This window comes from Rhea pennata, chromosome 1 (assembly GCF_028389875.1).
Source record: "Rhea pennata isolate bPtePen1 chromosome 1, bPtePen1.pri, whole genome shotgun sequence".
Taxonomy (NCBI): domain Eukaryota; kingdom Metazoa; phylum Chordata; class Aves; order Rheiformes; family Rheidae; genus Rhea; species Rhea pennata.
This window is the reverse complement of record NC_084663.1, coordinates 114,364,064-114,385,340: the sequence shown is the minus strand read 5'-3', so window position 1 is coordinate 114,385,340 and position 21,277 is coordinate 114,364,064. Positions and strand designations below refer to the sequence as shown.

Sequence of the window (21,277 nt, the reverse complement as noted above, 5' to 3'; positions counted from 1 at the left end):
ACTTGTTTTCACTTAGCCATTATTTTGGGAGGGAAATTGGAGGATTTTGAAATTTCCCTCTCTCCTCTCCAGCAATAACTAGACCTTTTTCATAACAAAACAATTTGAAATTCTTCTGAACAGACATCTGACCCAAAACCGTGCTGCTTTTTTAAGTGTGGCAGTGAATGTAGGTAGAATGAAGTATCTGTTTACTTATTTACCACTGAATTTCACTATTATAAAGCAGACTTGAAGTGTTTTGTTGTCCATTATGGAATAAGATCAGCATTTATAGATAGGATCCCCTTGCTTTGTGAGTCTTTGATAAGAAATTGTATAGCTGAAGAGTATTTCCATATGCAATAATATATTAAAAAGAAAGTGCTGTAAAATAATATTAGACATCATTTATAACCAAAGATATACATGTAGAACAAAAACGTAGCCAAACATGTATCTGACATACATGCTTGGACATCCCTTTGAAAGTGATCTAATTAAAACTGAAGCTCAGCAACTAAAGAGAAAAGCACATTTGAACAGAGTTTGCCATTACTTACTCAAAGCACTTTATTAGATTCTAAGATAACCCCTATCGCCTTGTGATTTAACCTGTGTTGTTTTTTTCTTTCTTGAGGAAGATTATTTTCACTGCCATAGCCGGAGCACTATCAAGATCACTACCACCTCATAACAAAAGGGACAGATTCCAAGGTTAGGTAAGAATTTTATACTAAGGTAGAGAAAGTAAGGAAAAGACCAGACCTTCTATAAAGATCCTAAAGGAGAACATAAAGGGGAAAATACAACACTTTTTTTTTTTTTTTTTTTTTTTTCCTACTGGCAGGTCATCTCAAAGTTTTGTAGACTTTACAACTTTTGAAAAAGCCTTTAGTTACAGCCTTTCTACATGGCTAACTTGATAAAATCTTAGTGAATAGCGTCACTGGTTTGGACCAACGGACTGGCTGTAAACATTGCACTCTTGACTTTTCCCCATGAAATACTTTTGCACCTGGGCCTTCTCTCACCTTCCCCAAGGAGTTCAATCCCATGGGTTTGCCCCACTCCTAGTAGTGGGCAAAAGAGGCCTTCTGCCTGCTCACCATTAGGATGGAGTGGGCTTGGCTGATCCAAAGAAGTGGTAGTTTGATTCTTTTTGAAAGTATGGTTTGATTTTAGCAGCAGGAAGAAGTGTTTACAAAGAACGACTAAGCCGACTTATAATAAAAGGGCTACATGAATCTATTTTGGTATTCTATCCATCTGGAAGCCTTTTTTTTCAGAACTTGCAAAAAGCTTCCTTCTGATTGCCTCCATTGTTTCTGGAAATAATTGTTTTTCAGTGACCTCCATCAACTCTACTAGGATGTTGCTTATTTGCAGCCATTACACTGCCTTTCCAATGTTTGAGTTTAGAAGCCAATTGGTTAGAAACATTCATGCAGCAAATCTTTCTGTAACCCCTCAAAGCCATGTGATCATTATGGCAGATAGTTTAACAGCCTGATGTTATTGCTATTTAACTCATCCTAGTTTATGAGTTGTGTTGTATCATGGTTGTTCAAAATACCTATTTATTGCACTCGTGAAAAACACTGCATATCTGTATGTTGGGGGGAGGGAGGGACTCCATTTGTCTGTCAGAAATCTCTCAAATTCAGCAAGTATGACTCAAGCGATTTCCCAAAGTCTTCAAACATCATCAGTTGATTTGCTTGCATGAGAAGGTTCATACTTGCATGACCATGTTTGTGAGGGGGAATGCTGTGGTCCCAATGTATTTTATTGCACATTACAGTCTGCCTAATACAGCAATACAGTTTGCCATCCCTCTGGTAAACATCCCTCTGTATCTGGATGCAGCTTGGACCAAGAGTCTTGGTGAGTGTCAGTTTTGACCTAAAAAAAGAACACGAGAGAGATGCAACTATGGAGTCAGCAGCTCAGAGATGAACATGTCAGGTTGTGTCAAACTGAATTTTGATTAAGAGAGCAGTTGTGTCAACTTTGACAAGTTTCAACATGAAACTCTGCTAATAGTCACCCATTCTTAGCTTTCCTTACAGGTTTATTTTCATTTATTATAATGCTATTGAGAAGGCCAGAAAGTCAACTCTGTTTCGGCCTCCTGAATATAATGTAGTTGAAAAGTCATAAATTTTCATTTGTTTTCTTCTTCATTCAAAGGTTACAAGCCTCAGACCTGTCAATGCTCCTGCACGCCTTCTTTATTGATAGCACCTCACAGATTTTGTATCAGATCTTCCAATTAACCGCAAACAAAGGCATACCACAGGGATCACAGCTATCTCTCCAGGCAAATCAATAGCTGATTAGGACTCAGGTGTGTGCACAGGTGTTTCCAGACGTGGCTCCTGGGTAGGCAGACTATGCCTATTTATCACAACTATACGGGTCATAACGGAAGATCCCAGTTCGGTATACAACCTCAGTGGAGAAGTAGCTGGAAAAGCCAGCATTTGCCAGCTGTTGAACAGCCTACATATTGCAGACGTGTTCTTCGGTGAGTGCTCTGCCCAGAGCAGAAGGGCAGCGGCAAGTCCTCGAGGCCCCGCGGGCCTCCTCCGGCAGCAGCGGGGCGCGCCGCCGGCCCAGCGATGCGGCGGCTTCCGAGGCTGCGAAGGTTTTCATCGGCGGTGCCACAGAGGCCGAAAAGACGTTGTAGCTACAACACGGCCACGCTGTGGGCAGGGGGGCGGGGGAGGAAAAAAAGGGAAGAAAATGTAAAAAGCTCCGTTTATCTGGTCAGCGCCGGGCCCCGGGGGCGCCGCACGCCCCAGCCGCCGCCGCCAGGGGTCGCCGCGCCGCCCCGCTCGGCTCGGCTCCGCGCCGCCCGCTCGGGGGCGGGCCGGGCCGGGCCGGGCCATCAGCTGACCGGCCCCGCCGCGGCGCTCGGCTGGTGCCGCCGCAGATCAGTCGCTCTCCCCGGCAGCGGCGGCGCGGATTTACAGCCAGACGCCCCCCCCCCCCGTCCCCAGCCGCAGCTCGCCGGCCTCCCTCCCTCCCTTCCCCTCCCCTCCCCTCCGCCGCCGCGATGCTGCCCCACTTGGCCCTCCTGCTGCTGGCCTCCGGCGCCGCCCGGGCCCTAGAGGTAAGCGGGGCAGGGGGGAAGCCGGGCGGGGGCTTCCCCGCCGTCGTCCCTCCGCTTCGCCGAGGCTTTGTCTGCCCGGAGCCGCCCCTGCGGCTCGGGGCGGCCGCGGGTCCCCTGCCCGCGAGGCGCGGCGGGGCGGGGGGCGCTGGCCCGGGCTCTCCTCTCCTCTCCCCCCCGCCGCGGAACAATAGGGCCGCTCCCGCCGCGCGGGAGGAAGCGGACGGGCCGGCGCCCTGCCCGCTCCAGCGGCGGCTCCCGCGGCCGCGGCGTCAGCCGCCGGGGCCAGCGCGCATCCCGCGGCGCCCGGCTCCTCGCACTGGGTCCCGCCGCCCGGGAGCCCCGCGCCGGCCTCCCACGCCCGCCGCGCTGCCTTCAGGCTCCTCGGCTGCCGTTTGCCGCTGCCCCTTCGCCTCCGCGTTAACTTTGGCCGCCGTCCGGCGCGGGGGGGTGGGGGGAAGCTGCGCCGGTGTGTGTGTGTGTGTGTGGGGGGGTTCTCTGCTGGGAGCCGCCGTGGGCTGGGGGAACTTCGTGGGCGTGGGGGAGCGCTGCGGGCGGCGCCTCCCGGCGGTGAGGGGCGCGGAGCCCGCTGCGGGCACCGCGGCGGAAGGAGGTGGCGGCGAGGCGGCGGCGGCGCTGCCTCGGCGGGGAGGGAGGAGCGGGGAGAGGCCGAGCAGTGCAGGGCGCCTCCCCCACGCACAGGTGTGGCGGGCGGCGGGGGGAAAGGCGGTGTCCACCTCCCGCGGTGCGTGTATATGTGTGTGTGTGTGTATATATATATATATATATATGTATGTATGTATGGGTATATATAGGTGTGTGCGCGCGCGCCGTGCCCCGCTGCGGGCCGGGCTACCCCGCGGGCGCGGAGGGGAGGGCTGGGGTCGGGCGGCGCGGAGGCGCGAGAAGATGGCGCCTCTGCAGTGCAGCAGAGAGGCGCCGTCGTGCGAGCTGCGGCCGGGGGAGCCGCGCCGAGCCGAGCCGCTAGGTGTGCGGCCGCCCCCGCCCTCCGCGGGGGGGGGGCCGCCGCCCTCCCTGCCCCCCCCCCCCCCGGGTGCCGCGCGCAGCCGTTAACGGATGTCCCCCGGCGGGCGTGGGGAGGAGGGAGATTTGAGGCAGGGGCTCGCCGCCCTGCGGGGCTGGTCCCGCCGCGTGGGAGGACCCCGGCGGGATTTATTTCTTCCCTCCCGTGGGAGACTTATTTTTCTCTCTCCCGGAGTGGGGCGGGGTGTCTGCGCTGCCTGGAGCAGAGGAGGGTAGTGGCCTCCCAGGTCTGCTCCTCCTGTGCTGGGCACCACACCTCGGCCTGGAGAGCTCCGCTGCTCTTCTCAGTGGTAACAGCACCCGTTCTAGCAGAAGGGAGGTCGTGGAGTGGAAATGAGTCAAATGCCAGCGTTCATATGAAAAGCAAGGGGCTTGCCCGGCGGTGGGGCTGGGGTGCCCCTCCCCAAGGGGACCCCCACACGCAGCAGGGACCCACTCCCTTTCCTGTCCTCGCTGAGGCTTCGCAGCAAAACATTCCGCTCTCAAGGCGTAAGCTTGCAAATGTGGGGCTTGGCACACAAAAGGGAGCAGATGTAAAGAAGCCTGGAGGTTCGTTTGGGTTTTACCAGCTTGATGCAGCCGTTCGCTGTCCAAGTGCAATGGGATGAAATCTCTGCTAGGGGTCTTAAGCTGAAGTAAAAAAACCGAGGTTTTACAAAAGAGATGCTGTTTAACGTAGGCTATAGAGGGGCTGACATTTCCATCAGATCGCTCTCAACCAATCTGATAAATACATATGTATGTATGTCCACAATGAAGCTGCTTCCATGTATAAAAGTACTTGCAGGAAAGGGCTCTCAGATTTTCCTTCAAAATCATTTTGGAGAGAGGCCTGTAGTTAGAGATGTCTGCCACCCCTTCCTTTCAGTGGCGCTTGCCATAGTGATACCCAGAATTTTCAGTGAGGCACCCTTTGCTTTGAAGCAGTTGTTTAAACGGGCACTGATGTTTGTGCAAAAGCTTTTGATCTTGTTGTAGTATTCCAGATGAATGTTTGAGGTTTTGTGTGTTTTTTGTCTTATTTTCCCTTTCTTTCTAGCATTTGGTAATGGAGGAATAATATTCTTATAATCAGGCACACGTCACTGTTGATACTCTTACAGTTAGCGTTTTCATCAAATTACTGCTTATATAACACTATAATATTTGATAATGGGCATGGCATTTGTGCATTAACTGCACTTGAACTGTCTCTGTGTGCTCATGCATGAAAGCTCAATGTTTGTATTGGATTTTCTTTAGATCTCATTTCTGAAAATGAACGTTTCTCCTGCCATTTTAACAAGTGCTTTCTGGAAAGCAGCAGCAAACCTGTACTTTTTTTTCAAATGGAGTCACATAAGGAGAAAGGAGAGTTTGAAGAAAACAATTTTTTTTTCTAAGTTGCACATTAAGAATACCTTTCTAAAATTCCAAGTAGATTAAAATGTATGTGACCCTAAGGGAAATTTTCCTTAGTGGTGTTATGCGGATGTCATAATTGCTCACTATGCTGCTGTTTCTACCCATATGAATCATACTTCTAGAGGACTGGAAATCCATTGGATAAGAATCCTGAGAATTTGTGAAGTTTTCATTGAATAGCTATTACTCCACTTAATCTCTTCCCAGTGATTGTCTGACTTTTAGTAGATAACAGAAACTGAGATTACCTGACTTTATGAATTTGAGTGAATAATCCCAGTTTATGAATTAATATCCCTTTTAATTAACACATTAGTGGGGTTGTTAAGATTTCTGCAGTGCCTCTTGTGCTCACTGCTGTTGTTCCATGTTTACAAGCAAGACTAGCAGTAGCTGACGGAAATCAAGTTAAGAGGTTTAATTCATATTATACAAGCTGGCCCTCAGGAAGCTTGTTGACAAACAGTTTATTGCCTAACTTTTTTTTCTTTTTTTCCAACTGGGTAATACAGTAATTTTTAGGTTCCTAAATTTTTTTCTGCTTTTTTTTTTTTTAAAGATCCAAAAGATTTTACTCATACTATTTTGAGGAGTTTTTTTCAAAAAATTACTTTGGAATTTTTTTTTCCTTTCTTAAAAAAACAGCTTTTCTTTCAGTTCTGTTAGGGTGTCTGCTCTTAAATTCCTTTGGTCAAGATTTTTGTTTATTTGCTAAAGAATCCCTTTTGAACTTCCTATTTAAAATTTAGTCATGTTGAGATAGGAGACTGTTTGAATGGGAGAGGCAGGGCAAACATTATAGATTCTGGTGCATTGTCATTTTCTAATGCTGGATAGTCAAATGGACAAATTAGAGCAGTAAAAAAGGAGATTCTACTCCACTTCTCCATTTGTCTTTTGTATACATTCTGAACAAAAACAAATCAGTTACTTCATAAAACAAAATTGAGGGAAGTGACAAGATTTTGAAATAATTTTTTCCTAAGAGGTGTTTGTATGATAGGTCCAGGTGATCTTTCTTAGTCTCTTACCTGAACAATATTGTATGGCAAGCCTATGAGAAATAGAGTTTTCTTTATGTTGGCTTATGATGACTTTTTCTTTGCGTGTGTTTAATCAACTATAAGAGAGAAACAGAGACATATATTTAGTTTGTAAATTGTGTGAAGAAAAGGTAAGATGTTTTCTTTTAATTGATAGCTGTTGTAGAATTTGGAGCTTAGGAAAGTGCTTCAGAACGTAGTAATTACATGCGACTGCTTGATGAATTGGCAGCTCTGTTTTTCTGAACAAAATTTCTTGTAACTCAGCAAAATAATTAACACAAGATGGTGAGTGCAGAAAGTTGATCAAGAAATGAGTTCATAGGATCACAGAACAATAAAGGTTAGAGGGGGCCCTCAGGATGTCTCCAGTCCAGCTTGCTGTACAATATCTCAGCAACCTGCTCCACTGCTTGTTTCATTCATTGATGGGTTGAAATGTTTCTTCAGGCTCTTTCTTGTTTATTTTTAAGGTGTTATCTCTAGGCTTAATTTGTATATGTGATCCTTAGTGCTCTGAATGACTGTCTTTTTGACATCTGTCATGTCTTCCAAAAATTTCTGTAATAACTAGAAATAGAAAAATTGTATTTGGGTTTAATGAAAAAATATTTTTATTCTGTCATTCATATATACATATACAGATTAGTCAATGTATATATATGTGTGTGTATGTATATATTTATATACAGAAATTATACAGTTATACAGTTGTTTACATACCCAGATGATGAAGAGGCAGAATTCTAACCTTATTCCGATTAAAAAAAAAAAAAAAAAGGGGGGGGGGGTTATATGTAGTAACATGTTCATTGAAGTTGTTAGGTGAGCTAGTATGATTTTTAACGTTTAGAGCTCTGTGTTACTGGATTTAAATTTGGAGGATTTTGAAAAAATCCTGTGGTGTAAGAAGATTAAAAGTGAAGCAAATTGAAAAAAATTCTGCACTACTTCCTGTAAGCTTGGTTAACTGTTACAATGTGCAATTGAGAGAGTTTAAAATAGTTGCTGGTAGTCTGAGATCTCCCAAGATCTGAAAAGAAATGTAGATTACAAGTTTACACTAGATTACATTAGAATCCTGAGATGAAGGACCTTCTGAGACAAAGGACTTCTATGAGAAATTGGATATTCTTTCTGGATCTCTCTCTCTCTCTCTCTCTCTCTCTCTCTCTCTTTCTCTCTCTCTCTCTCTCTCTTTTTTTTTTTTAAAAAAGGTCTTATGAATCTTTGCTCTTAAGACTCGATCTGGAAACTGCCCTTCTTCATTTACTTTCATCCAGAGATACCTACAATGTGGAGTTTTGATAACATTTTTCTTTTTGGGTAGTACCAATCAAGAACATGAATCAATAATGATCAATAATAGGAGCTTTTAGCCCTAAATCAGCCATGTATCTGCCCTCTTGATTGTAGTATGACACTTATTCTGAAATCTAGATATAAGACTTGCTTTTAATTCATTTCGATTAAAAGAAAAATACTTTAGAAGACTACTCAGTTCTGTGATTCTGAACTTCTGTGCTCTGCTTTGAAAGCTTTGAAATTACATCTGGTTTGGAAAAGTCATTATCTTTCCTCCGTGAACTTAGTCATATAACAAAAGAGAAAAGATATGAGTATAAGGATTGTTGTCCAAGGGGATCATACTGATAACAGGCAATGAGTGTGTTTGTATCTGAGTGTTTAAAAGAACAAACATCTCCAACCTCCCTCTTTGTGAAAGTTATATGGTTGTTTTGGTGCTATGCTTTGTGATAGAACAAATATTTGACCATGAGTACAGTAATTGCAAAATAAAACTAAATTATTGTCACCTATCTATATTTCCATCATGTGAAAGAAACTCCACAGTTTGTAATCAGAGCCAGGGGGATGAGAACCTTAAACCTAGTTACTGACTATGGGGACATTTCCATAATTGTGTGTTGTAGGTTTCTTTCCCTGTATCCAGTGGCGATAGAAATAGGAAAGCAAAATACATGGATGTTGCAGTTTTGTTTAATTTAACTTCAAATGTAACAACTTTGTAAGCTCTATGGCTTCTTCAGCAAAGAAGTAGACTCCTGCATTGCTGCATTTTCTTGATGGTCCTTCCAGCAAGTTCAGAACTTGATGGATTCTTGAGGACTTAGTATTAATGGTAAGTATGGATTACACTCATTTAAGAGGCTTTCCAAAAGAAGCCAAAGTAGTCAGCTGATGGCATTTCAGGTACTGCTGGACAGACAAGCTTTAAGCAGCACATGAGCCTCAATGTACTTTCTGATTTTGTCATCTGTCTGATCTTTTCAGACTATAGTTAAACTCTTCTGTTTGCTGGCAACACACCTAGTTCAGGAACTGGCTATAAAAGCTGCTTTTCCTGTATCCATCAGTGGTTAGACTTCTGAGCCTTTTCAGCTCTCTCTGACTGCTCTTTGAGCTGGTTTTGTTACACTGTGCAGTATTAAAACAAGCTAGACTTTTTTTTGGTAGATCTTTCTTCTTCAGTCAGATATTGCAGAGAACTGTTTCACAAAGTGACGAAAAGCAGTTGAATTGGCCCAACTGAAAGAGCAGGCAGCTTCTTTGGGGTAAGAGTGCCAACCACTTCAATCACACTTGCTGAAGTTGATGTAGTAGCATTAAATTAAAGTTTTAGTCCCTTTGCCTTCCTCCGGTGACCTGCAGCAGTGGATGAATGATCTTTTCACACCTGAACCCTCTTTGGTTCTTGATTGTTAAAAGTTTATGTCAAGTCAATGTGAAAGACAAAAAGCCCCAAGGAGCTCCATTCATGGGTGGATAACTCATTCAGTTCCTACTGACCTATTTTAGGTTAATCCAGATAGGAATTCCCTGTTCACCCTTCTATGGTTTGTCCCTCCCTAGAGTAGAGCTTATCTATTCAACCACAGTTGATAACATATGACAGGAATGGGGCAAAACTGGTTGTACCTGTTAGTAAAAGCATTTCAAATTTGCTCTTCTTCGGAGAAGGCTACCCATGTGATGCAGTGTGGCAATTTGCATCTTTTACATAGTGCTAGTTGGAATTCCAATTAGTAAAGCATAGTGCATAGCTAGATAGAAATTTAAGTTGTGGGAAGGAGAAGAGAGCAAAACCCCATGTTGTGTTTTGAAGAATTGTATTCATTTTGGACTTGCTTCCATTTTGAAAATGGTGAAATAGTATTGTGCATAAACAACTCAGATTTAGGTAATATAATTATTTCTTGCAAATACGTATGAGCTATGTGAATTATTTTTTCCTTATACTGAAGGTGAGAATTACCTCTTCATCCATCTTCAAAAGTTAGAAATAAGAGTGTCCATTGGACAAAGATGGAAAAATTGTGATAGTACAGTGTTCTGGAATTATTTCCAGAGTCCGGGTTGTGGTGTTACCACGTCATCCTTGTGCCTGCAGCAAACATGCTCTTACATTGTCAGCACACTGTTAGAGATTGCTCATTCCGAAGCGAATTCCCTGTAAAATGAAATTTTCTGTGTACTATAGGCCAATAAAAGGATGCATTTTTCATTTTCATGCTTTCTCAGGTGCTGTAATACAGGTTTGAGACAGAAACAGCTAAACTGAATTCTTGTTTTTGTACTTAGTTATGCACATGTATCCATAACTGGAGTTTTGAACCAAATCTGAAACTTGGAATATTGAGATAATACAATAGTTCTATACACACTATTTTCTCATTATTTGAAAAATGCCTTGAAAAACTACAGTTCCTCCTTATATCATGTTTTAAAACATGGGCAGATAGTTTTCTGATAGCTTTTTTTAAAACCTTTAGTTTTGTTTTAGTTCTTTATTTTCTGAGTTCCTCATAAAGTGTGAATCATGGCTTCTAGTTTTCTTTTTTTTTTTTTCTGGAAAAACTTCCTTATATACACTCTTATATAATGCCTGTGTTTTTGTTTACATATACTGTGAAAGAAAATACAGCATTATTTAGGGAAAGTAAATTGAAAAAGAAAAAAAACCCCTCTGTTATATACAAGGAAGCTCTTTTGTGGCTGTTACATATGCTTTTCTATCCTCTGTCCACCTCACTTAGCTATGAAATGGACTGAAATTGCTTTTAATTACTCATCTTTCAGCATCCTCATTTCATCAATGCGTCCTTCCCCCCCAGTTCTGTCTTCACTTCAGTTAAGTTCTGGAAGGATAGTATTGATCTGAAGCTGCTTAATAACAAACTCTTAAAACTGAGAATTTTGGAACTCTACTGTGTCATTCTTTCAGTGCTTTTAACTCCTGGAACTTAAGTGCAAGCACCTTGCTAATAAGAACTTTTCTATAAACCCAGCTTCCAGCAGTGTGTGACTAATCATGTCAACTTTACTTTGTTTAGATTTTATTATTTATTGCAAGATTATATTACTGTGTTATTATTTATTGCATTTTTAATATATTTTATTTTATGCAAGAGCTTAAGAACGAGAGCTGGAAAGAATAAAAAGTCAAAGATCAAATAAGTCACCCAGAATTCATTTATGTTTGAGAGAACTTTTGGGACCACTAAAGTAAATTATCTCTGGACAGTTGAAGTCTTGTCTCAATTCTGTTTAGATTCATTTATACTATGATGTTACCTTCTCCTTTTTGTCTCTCGTAGTAGAATGATAAGCTTTAGGATTTTTTTTTTTTCTGCTAGGCTTGAGGTCTGAGAGGCTGTTTTCCCTTTTTAATGTATATTCTTAGTAATCTTGTCAAAAAAGAGATTGCATTTCTGAGCAGTTGAGATGGAGTATTTCATCTTTCACTGCTAGGCTCGTCTCGTCTGTTTGGATCTACTGTAAGGTGACATCTTTCATAAAACTCAGTACTTGTTTGATCAGACCAGGAGCTGTTCTGTTGCAGTCAGTGGCCAGTGCTAGATGACTTGGCAGAGGAAGTGAAGATGTCTGCAGCAGGCAGTTCTTGCTATGAAGTCAGGGAGCGAGTTGGGTTTTATTATTCACCTGTTGCTACCACATGTTGGCCCTGTGCAAAGAGCTGCTGACTTGCCATAGCCAGCAGGATTCATTAAGTCTGATTATGGGGAAGGGCTTTCCTTCGGGCAGAGGATCTAAAGCCTTTCCAAAGGTGTTTGCGAGAAGATCATAGGAATCGCTGAGCTTTTAGAGAGAACAAAATCTCAAACACCGGCATAAAACTAAATCAAAGCATTTTACTCTGAAATCGCAGTCTAAACTATTCCCAGAAACAGATATAAATGAGACTTAGACTTTTGTCAAACAAGTTTAGATTAAAATTTAAATTGTAGTTATAAATTAAATTAGATTTTTTTTCTAGCTGAATTTGATGAAATTCCTTTGGGGAGTAGACAGAAATATTGGAGATCAAGACTCAGACACTGAAAATTTGAACTTGCCTGTGTTGCTTAGTTCGTCTGAACACTCCCCTTTCACTTGAGTGGGATTGCACATGCTTAAATATAAATATGTACAGAAGTGTTTGTAATGTTGTGGATTAAGAAAGTTGATTTCTTAACTGCTAAGAGGAAAAAGTTTAATTAATCTGTTGCTTAAAAAGAAAACTTTTGAGTAACAAAACACTGTTCTGTACTCTTTTAAGCATAAATACAAAATGTGTTTTGTACAATACTATTGACTTAAAAGCCTTAGGACGTAGTGAGTGGGAGGCTCATGTTTTTGTTTTAATACCTGTTTTTGGTGAGGCTGAAAATTAAGTGGTTGTCTCATTGCGGAAAGGGTTGCTGAGACCTGGAGCTGCCAGCAGAGTTTGAGATGGGGCTGTGTGTTCCAGTCATGTACTCAGCACGCTTCTCCCAGAGGCCTCCTCCAGCCTTGCTTGGGGCTGTTGAGCCCTCTCAGCACACCACTACTGAGCAGTGGGTGCTTTACTGCACAGAGTTTTTAAGTACATTTAGTGAAGGTTTGGAGTTGCCTTAGTGGGGTTGTTCCACAGCTGAGCCTATCTCTGAAGAAAGCCTGTTGTCTCTGAGAAGAATGGGAAGGAGGGCCATGGACAGGAGCTGGCACCTCTGATGTATAGAAGTATTTTTATTCATTTATTTATTTATTATTCTAGCTATGGAGGTGAAGCCAGATGAGAAGGACAATCCAGGTAATTTATTAAAGGGAAGATTGAACAGTGCCATAATTGCCTCCACAAAGAACAAATATTGGGCAGGAAAGGCATAAGAAGTACCACTGGCTGGAAGGCATTCAAACAGGAAATCATGGACATGTTTTTAACAGTACAGGCTTGCAGCAAACTGAGAAGGGACATACATTTTCTGCCTCCAGACATCAAGACATCATGACTAATCTTACAGAAAGGTAAATAAAATATTTTGTGTTCCATCACAGTGAAGAGGAGAATTGCAATGATCTGTAAGGTGCAGGAGATCTGATACAGATGTTTTGTGTATATTTGGGTTTAAATTCTGTACCCATGTGTAATTCCTACTGACTTCAAATACACACCCTGAGGGAAATATAGTATGGTCCTGTCAAAAGAGTTTTTTTTTTTTTTTTTTTGGCATGTAAACAATAACCTATACTGTATTTGCAAACAGTATTGCCTGTTGATTTAGGGATATGAGTTTTGATGTTATTAATATAAAGATTCTGCTTAAGTTCAGAACTTTTTTTTTCTATTGTGATTTTTTTTTTTGGGGGGGGGGAACTTGCTTAATATGATTTTTGGATTTTTCAAAAGGTTTTTGTGCTAAAACTTAGAGAACTATTTGAGGAAACAATTAGAAAGTGTCCAGTCTTATTTTAAGTTACCAGAAGGAATAAGCAATATGTTGAGTTATCTTAATCCTTTAAAAGGAGTTTGTTTGATTTGGATTTTCTTTTACCCATTCAGTTGAAGCAAAAGACAATGTTTGCAGTTGGAGGTGGAACTAGACACCAGAAAGCAGGGTTGATTTTGGCATATTTCCCATGCTTGTAGATACTGTGCAGAGCAAGTTTGGAATTTTATCTGCTTACAGTTGTCTTTGGTCCGTGTATGCAGCAGACAGCTTAGTTCCTTGATTCTCCTGAAGAGAAATTTTAAAGAAGAAAAACTTTTTAAGTATTTTCCTTGAGTTAGTTTAGATGGCTTTACTAAATAAAGAATATATATTTTTTTTAATGACTCAGCCTGCAAAAGAACACCACCTTGGAATGCTGATCACTGAATAATGTATCTTATGGGCAATAGCTTATGGGTGTTTCCTGACAACTGAGGCCAATTTAAATGGCCAGCAGAGCTTTTGGGGAAGGCTGTGTTTAAGTTAGAGTGCAGTATTTGTATTCCCCCCCCTTTTTTTTTGTATAGAGAAAAATTCTGTTAGGGGAAAATATTTTAAATTTGTGGAATGTAGGACATCAGAAATATGAAAGAACTTAAATTTAAGTGCTCTGCCCTTGTTTTAGTTGCCAGTAACTGTCATGGGAACTAGGCTTCTGGCAAGAGCTGAATTTGTCCAGTGAGATGAAAGAAAACTGTAGTAATTGTCAGTCTCTTTGTATAGCTCATCTTGCCATCAGAGTATCATTTGTTTGGTTCATAATGTTCCCCTGAAGTCTAAAGTTTTCTTTGAATTCTTATTTTAATTTGCTCCGTAAGAATGTTTAAGGACACATTTGTTTTTCCCTCTCCCTGCAGATTATTGCAATTCTAATTCTTGTTCCTTTGCAGTTCTGTCTCTTGCTTTGGCCAATTGCTCATGTCAGGACTGATCCCTCTAGGGTGAGAGGGTTTTTTGGGTATCTTTCATATAAATGAAAGTTCTTGTTCTTATTTACTGTGTAGTCAATAAACTGTCTTTATAAGCATGTTAGCTTTGTCCTCAGGTCAACGTTGTCTCTGTTGGGTCTTTTTTGGTATTCAGATGCTTTTGTCTTGCTCCAGCACTTTGAATTACAGTAGAAACACTGCAGTGTAAGATTCACTTAAAAAAAAAAAATCTTGCACTAGTTATCTTGGTTTGAGAAGCAAATGATGCTTTTGACTTCCTAATTGAAAGACTGTCTTTAATCATGTTAGCAGCCAGATCACTAGTCTTCTTAAAGAAGACCTTTTATGCTGCTTTGTGATGTGTGATACAAAAGCCAGATTGAATGGTTTGCCCAAGTCAATGGGAAGGAGCAGTAAACAACTTCCTGGGTGCTTTTGGTAAATTAGTGAATCTCTCACAACAGTCAAGAGGAAAACTTGGGAGGAAGCCATACAATTACTATTTAATTGTTGGATGTTTTAACACTTCCTAATTGAAATGCCTGTGGACTTTTGATAAAGCACACTTTGAAGGTTCAGCCTTCTTCCACTTCATTTGAATTCACAGTACAGTATGCTGTAGGATACGGAGTCGTCTTGCTAAACCTGGTGGTACAGAACTCCAGAACTGATGTGTTTTGGAGTAAAAAATGAACAGAAAAGAAAGGGGAAATATTTTTAGTCAGCTGTTTCCATGACTTCAATTACATGTCAAAAAAGCACAAAAAATTCTTTTAAGGAGTATCTCTTCATTTTCTGTCCTGTGTACTCAAATCACCTATGGCATCTAAATTGGTATGATATCAAGAACATCTAAGACTTTGAATTCAATGTGCCACATTCTCTCTGCCTTTCTGTTTGTGCTTTGAAAGGGGGAAAATGTATCTCTGGCAAGAATGACCTAACATGCTGACTGGAGGCAACCCACCTGCCCGGTTGGGTTTTAACTCTTCAAGTCTGTAAGAAATACTTTGCTATGAATGGTTTTTACTGCTGCTTTTTTGTTAATTGAGAAGGGCAAATACACATAAAACAGCTTCATGAAGAACTTCCTTCAAGAGAACGTTTATTGTTTCTCCAGAGTTGCTTAAATTGAAGGTGGGAAGGGGATGGGTATAGGTAATTGCAAGTATGGAATTCTGGCAACACTCTTCTTTCAGGAACTGTTTAACTGTGTAATCCCTACAGTTGCATGTCAAAAACCAAGGAAGAATGTAGAAGTGAAATAAAGCCAAGTACTTAGAGTTAAAATGAAATTTTGTATGTCTTTATCAGCTGAGGTTTCATTTGCCTTTATCAGCCTAGTTGTACATATCTGTCCTAGTAGTCTATTTTAGTTTGCTTAGAAAGTTTTTCCTGCCTCAACATCATCCCTTTGGATCTGACATTAGATATTTCTTAATAATAAAAAAAATCTCAAACTTCTTTTTGGCTAACTCCCACTAGCTCCCTATTTGACTTATTTTTAAAATATTCTTGAAACTGGCCAAATTATTTCTCCCATCTTTGTTGGATGTTTTGTTTTAAAAAGTGTTTCCAATGTCCTGATTAGCGAATGTGACTTTTATTTTTCTTCTTTTTTTCCTCTGGCAGGCTTATATACAGTAGTACATGGTGGTAAGTGTGTGCAATGACTCGAGTTAGCATACAAGCTAAGTTTCTCCAGAAGTGGTAGTAGTGCGTTAGTGCTTTGTAAATGGACAGTCCTGAAATGAATTGCATGAGTTTCAATATACCTTAAAAAAAAAAAAAAAAAAGAAAAAGCAAGAAATGAAAGATTATAGTGGCTTTGTTTTCAAAAGCAGCATTCTGAACATGAATGTGTCTTTGCAGAACAGTACAAATAATGCAGCTTGTATTGTTTTGATCAGGTGTTCAAAAGTACTTAAGATAATTGCTGGATTGCCAGCACTTATTACAGGCAGATGGGCATTTTCTTTTTCTTAGACTTAGCTAAAAATGAAATATTAATAAAGGAGACTCAGTGAGACAAAGCACTTATTTCAAATGACAGAGTTTCTGATGTCCCCTCAGTCTTCAGAGGATTCATAATGTTGTAGTTAGTTTCCATGTTAATGCAAGGAATACTATAACTTTCATAAGGAAATGAAGAGGTTGGAGGTTAGCTTAATTTTATAAACATGGATATAGATATTGTGTTAGATACTATGCACACAGAAATCATAAGGACTCTTAAATTTTAACATAAATGTATGCTTTTATCTTATTTATTTATTTTGTCCAGGTGTGTTGTTAGATATATGTACATAAATCTTTAACACTTTCCCCCCACTGATGTGTTTGGTAGCTGAAATTATCTGGAAAACCAGTTCTGGGTTTGAAAATGGGTTTGATTGCCTGAAGCTGATCAAAATATGTAACCTAGTTGTACTTGGATGTACACATAAATATTTTGTAGTGCTGTCTTAGCTTCAGAAGCATACCCAGAGTGGTTTTCCTTGTCTTCTTCACCTCCTCCCATCATTAAGAAGAGAGAAGACGCATATAATTATATTAAAATTATACGCTTTACTTGCAGTAATTACCACTAGGAAAAATGATGTCTGGAATGTGCCTGTATTTGCTTAGATGCTGGGAAGTGTTACTTGCCTAGGTCCAAACTGCTGTGTTCCCTGATGTGTCCTCCACAGGATTGCTGTTGCATCTGCCCCACCTGCTTCTTGGTCTCTGTCACTCTTCTTTGGGAGCCAGGAGTTTCTGCTTTTCTGCTGCTATTGTGTTTAAGAAGTGCCTCCCTTGACCCTTCTGCACAGAAAATGCTTCTGCCATCTTGGTTTAATTTTTGGTTTGCCATGGCATGTGGGTGTACTTGACTTGAATTACTGTTTTCCCTTCTCCACGTGTGTATGCATATAGTTCCCATGCAAATAAGTCTCCCAAGGTGTCAGAAGTAAAAAATGTTGTTTGTTTGAAGTCAGGGTGAACTAATAGCTGCTGATTACTTTCTCTTAAGGAGATGATCGAAGACCAAAGAACTAGCTCTGCAAAGCACTACAGCTTTCCTATTAGCCACGTCTTTTTATCAGTATTGCTTATATCTTCGGGATCCAGGCACTCCTGATAGTTTTGAACAGTTTTTATGGCTTTGAGGGATACTTTTTACAGCTCTAAGTTCTTAATCTGCTTATACTGCGAGGTAATGGTTATCAGCTTGTTGGCAGGTCTGTGGACTATTTCTAATAAGTTTTCAAAAGTAAACTGAGAAACCATACCAGCTTCAATAAGCTTAAATTGTTTAGGATAGAAATCTTTATTTGCCTGTATACATTTTTAGAGTCTCTGGAAGTTGAAAGTAGTTATATTGAGCATTATGTGTTTATGTGCAAAGAGTTACCATGAGCTGATAAATCTCATTGAGAAGGTATGTTAAGACTTCAAGAGGAAAATGTTACCACAGTGAGCATAGAGAATGACTTAGATTCATATTCTGGTTTAGAATGGGTTGGTGTAATGCCTTGGTTTTGAGAAATTCAGAAGGGCTGTGGGGTTTGTGTTACTTTTCGTTGAACTTGGCTTGTTATGTTGTGTCTGTATTAGTGTTTAGAGGAGAGGGAGGAAGTTTAGAGGAGAGGGAAGTCCTGACTGACCTGCTTACTGCACTTGCTTTGAGCTGCGGAGCCCTGTTGGAGTGCATGTGGGCTCTTTTGGAGTGGAAGTCAACTATAAACTAGATTTCTTTGGTAAAATGCCAGAAATGTGCCAGCCTGTCATGGCCCTTCACTCCAGATAATTGGCCTAAACCTGAGAAGTAAACTCTCCTGAAGTCAGTTTAGTATGGGGCATCGGTTGTTTTGCTCGACAGATTCTCTTGTTTTCCAGACTACTTGCTGATGTAAGCACAGCCGTCAAGGCTTGTGGGGGCAGGAGGGACAGTCTTCCAGCTGTGAAGATGTTCACTTTGTTTAAAGGGAGCATAGTCAGTGAAATATGGTCATAAATAGCACAGATGTTGTATGCTAACAAGTAAGTTGTGAGTATTAGCCTACTTTGAAAATGACTTTTCAAGTGAAGGGTTATTATAACCTGAGGAATTTTTTCCTCTTTTGTTGTCCACTGAATCTCAATGTTACCTGCCTAATACGGGTTATGTGTCCATGGCCAAAGGGTCTTGCTCTGTCCATGACCACAGAGTCAGATTGTCCACCACTGTCTTAAAGCTTCTGTTAAAGCTTCTGACAGAGTAGGAGAGTGGTGCTAAGCAGGTGTTTATAAAGAGAAAAGTTTTCTTGAACCCCTCTATGTTTAATAGGAGCAAAAAATGGTAAATAAACAGTAATTTTGGAAAGATTGATTAAAACAATTCATATCCCTGATGAAGCACCAACTCTTTCATTTAATCTACAAGCACATTCCTCCAAGGGCAAGGTTACAGCCGGTGTTCAAAATGGATCAGAGGAAATCCACTGAGTGGGTATGGGGCTGGTTCCAAGGTTCCCCAAACAGCATTCTCTAATGTCAAGGGTTTTGTTGTTGTTCCTCATTTAAAGGAGCAGTGCGAGAGTAAGTATTTTCCTGCTTTGTTTGGAGTAGCTGCTGTTTTCTTTTTCAGCCTCGAAGCAGATACTTTAAAGATGCTTCAATGACTTTGTATGCTATGTTTTGATGTTGGCTAAAGCTAGCAAAGCTTGATGCCTAACCTGTACAAATGATTTAAAAAGAAATACTGAATATTTGGAATTTCAGTGAAATTCGGGAAAATTATAGGTCACTTAAAGAGGGTGGCTTTCAGGTGTGTGTGTTTGTTTTGTTTTGTTTTGTTTTTTTTTTTCTTTTTTCTTAAAGCCTTGCCAGGTCATCTCCTTTTCTGTTGTGTCTATTTGATGACATCATTAACCCTTTCACAGATGTGAAGATGAGAAAATGCTCATGACTGGGTTAGTAACCATAGGGTAGAAAAACAAAAGCTGTTGTGGTTGCTTGGGTGAAATCTGAACCTAACCTGAAATGGCACTGCTGATTGCTGCAGTTGCATACTATGTTTGTACTTGTGCATTGATGTGTATGCTTACATATGAGTGTTTACTATAGATAACTACTGCTAATTGTGGCTAGCTGTAGAGTTACCCGAGAAGAGAGTCAGATGGGCATGGCTCATTAATATATCTAAATTTGCATTTGCTGGCTTGAGTTGAAGCTGCAAGTCTGGGGTCATCTTCATCACTCTCTCCTGTCCCCCCCCCCCCCCCCCCCAAGATTAAACTGCTTCTTCTTGTGCAAAGATGTTCATTAAACTCATCCTACAAACTTCTTTAATTTTCCTGAACCTTATATCTAGGTTTGGAGACCTTGAATACCAAAGTCCCGGACAAATGCTGAGAGGTTGCTTTTTTGCTCTAGTGGTTAGTATGGCTGTATGAGAAACCTAATGTCAACTTCACCACATCAGGCAAAATCACGAGGAGAGTGGCTGTGCGCGTGTAGGCTTGACTGCTTCATTTCCCCACAGAAACTCAACCAACCAAAGCACCTCTAGAAAATGAAAATTTTACTGAGTTGGAAAGTAAATACAGCCCACTCCAAAATCTTTAATTTTGTAAAACTTGGTGAAGGTTTCCAAGAGTCCATCTATATTTCCATTCTCTTTTGCTGGAAGTTGTGATACTGATAAATCATTTTACTCTCCAGTACTGTACCATTATCTCTCCTTCCCTGAGCAACTGAATATTTTTCAGCCTTTATCTTCCATTATAACTGGTTCTAACAACAACATGGTTAGGTGTAGCAGCACAGCTCAGAAGCTGTGGTGGTTCTTGATCGCTTTCTTATTAAAATCACTCATTTATTTATGCTTAATTTAAATTATCATCATACTTAGGTGGCCTGTAGAAAAGTTGGTGATAGTGCAAAATCATTGGTGAGGTATGTACAGCATTTTTCTCCAAAAGAAGTGTTGAAATCCTAATTCTTTAGCATCGTGTATTTTTATTACAGGGAGGATGGCTTGCAGAGTTTTTCTGTGATATGAAAGTATAGAATTTTAGTACACTAATTTAAATGCTACTTATTCTTGTGTGTTCTTTTAAAAGCAAAATTAACAGTATTGTCTCTTACTATTTTCCAGCTATACCTTCTTTTTTTACATTTGCTTAATATGTAAAATTAAGAAGGAATATAGCTATCATAGTTCCGTAGTTTCATAAACTTTTTCCTAACGAATAACTTACTCATGCCTCAATTTATGGAGGTGTTGTAGTACTGTTTGCACAACATTTTTATGATCAGAGGTCTTAAAATGAGATGTAAACAGAACTGCGGTGTACTTTTGGTAGCAACTCCTGTAGGTATTTTCCAACATGACACTCAAAGTGCAAAAATAATCAAGTTACCTGATGCAAAAAGAGCAAGTTGTGGTCACAGTTAAAGAATCATCTAGGTGATTGGCAGCTCATCATCAGGCAGCTGCTGATAGGAATACTCTGTGTGTTATTTTCTCTTTCTTACTCTCCTTGAATTTCACTTTTTAGACTTCTGGGAATAAGGTATAAATGCACATTGTATATGTTCTGTGTTTCTAGATGCTGAGTATTTATTTCTCTGTTAAATATGTATCACCTCTGTAAATGGCAGATACTTAAAACAGTCGAGTTAAAATTCATACCTGTTAAAGACCTTGTCTTGTGGTTGGAATAAATGACTATGCAGAACTGAATTCTGCACTGACTATGCACGTCACTGAAGCTGAATTTACTTGGAGAAACTGTGAATGTGTACAATATGCACACATCTTTAGTCACTGTAGCACTGATGCTTTCTTCCTCTGACATTATTATTACTGGAAGAGATTTTCTGTCCTACCTGTAACTGTAAATAAATCGAATTGACAGAGATGCTGCTAGGCTAGGCTCTGCTAGGCCTTAGAAAAAAGAGCTGTAGGAATATGAGGAGGAACAGCTATATATGGCTGTTTGCATTTGACTGGCAGTTTTCTTG

The 21,277-nt window shown here is 40.7% G+C and overlaps 1 protein-coding gene across 4 annotated transcripts in view; it reads left to right on the top strand.

Moving 5' to 3' along the window:
• Positions 1 to 2,864: 2,864 nt before the first annotated feature.
• Positions 2,865 to 21,277, top strand: part of APP (amyloid beta precursor protein) — a 224,554-nt gene continuing 206,141 nt past the window's right edge. For 2 of the 4 annotated variants that reach the window (XM_062598064.1, XM_062598045.1), the window contains exon 1: positions 2,865 to 3,097. In XM_062598064.1, the coding sequence (XP_062454048.1) occupies positions 3,041 to 3,097 (57 nt within the window). In that variant the 5' untranslated portion in view covers positions 2,865 to 3,040. The remainder of the gene's footprint in view (positions 3,098 to 21,277) is intronic. The other 2 variants (XM_062598054.1, XM_062598035.1) reach the window with 1 other exon arrangement.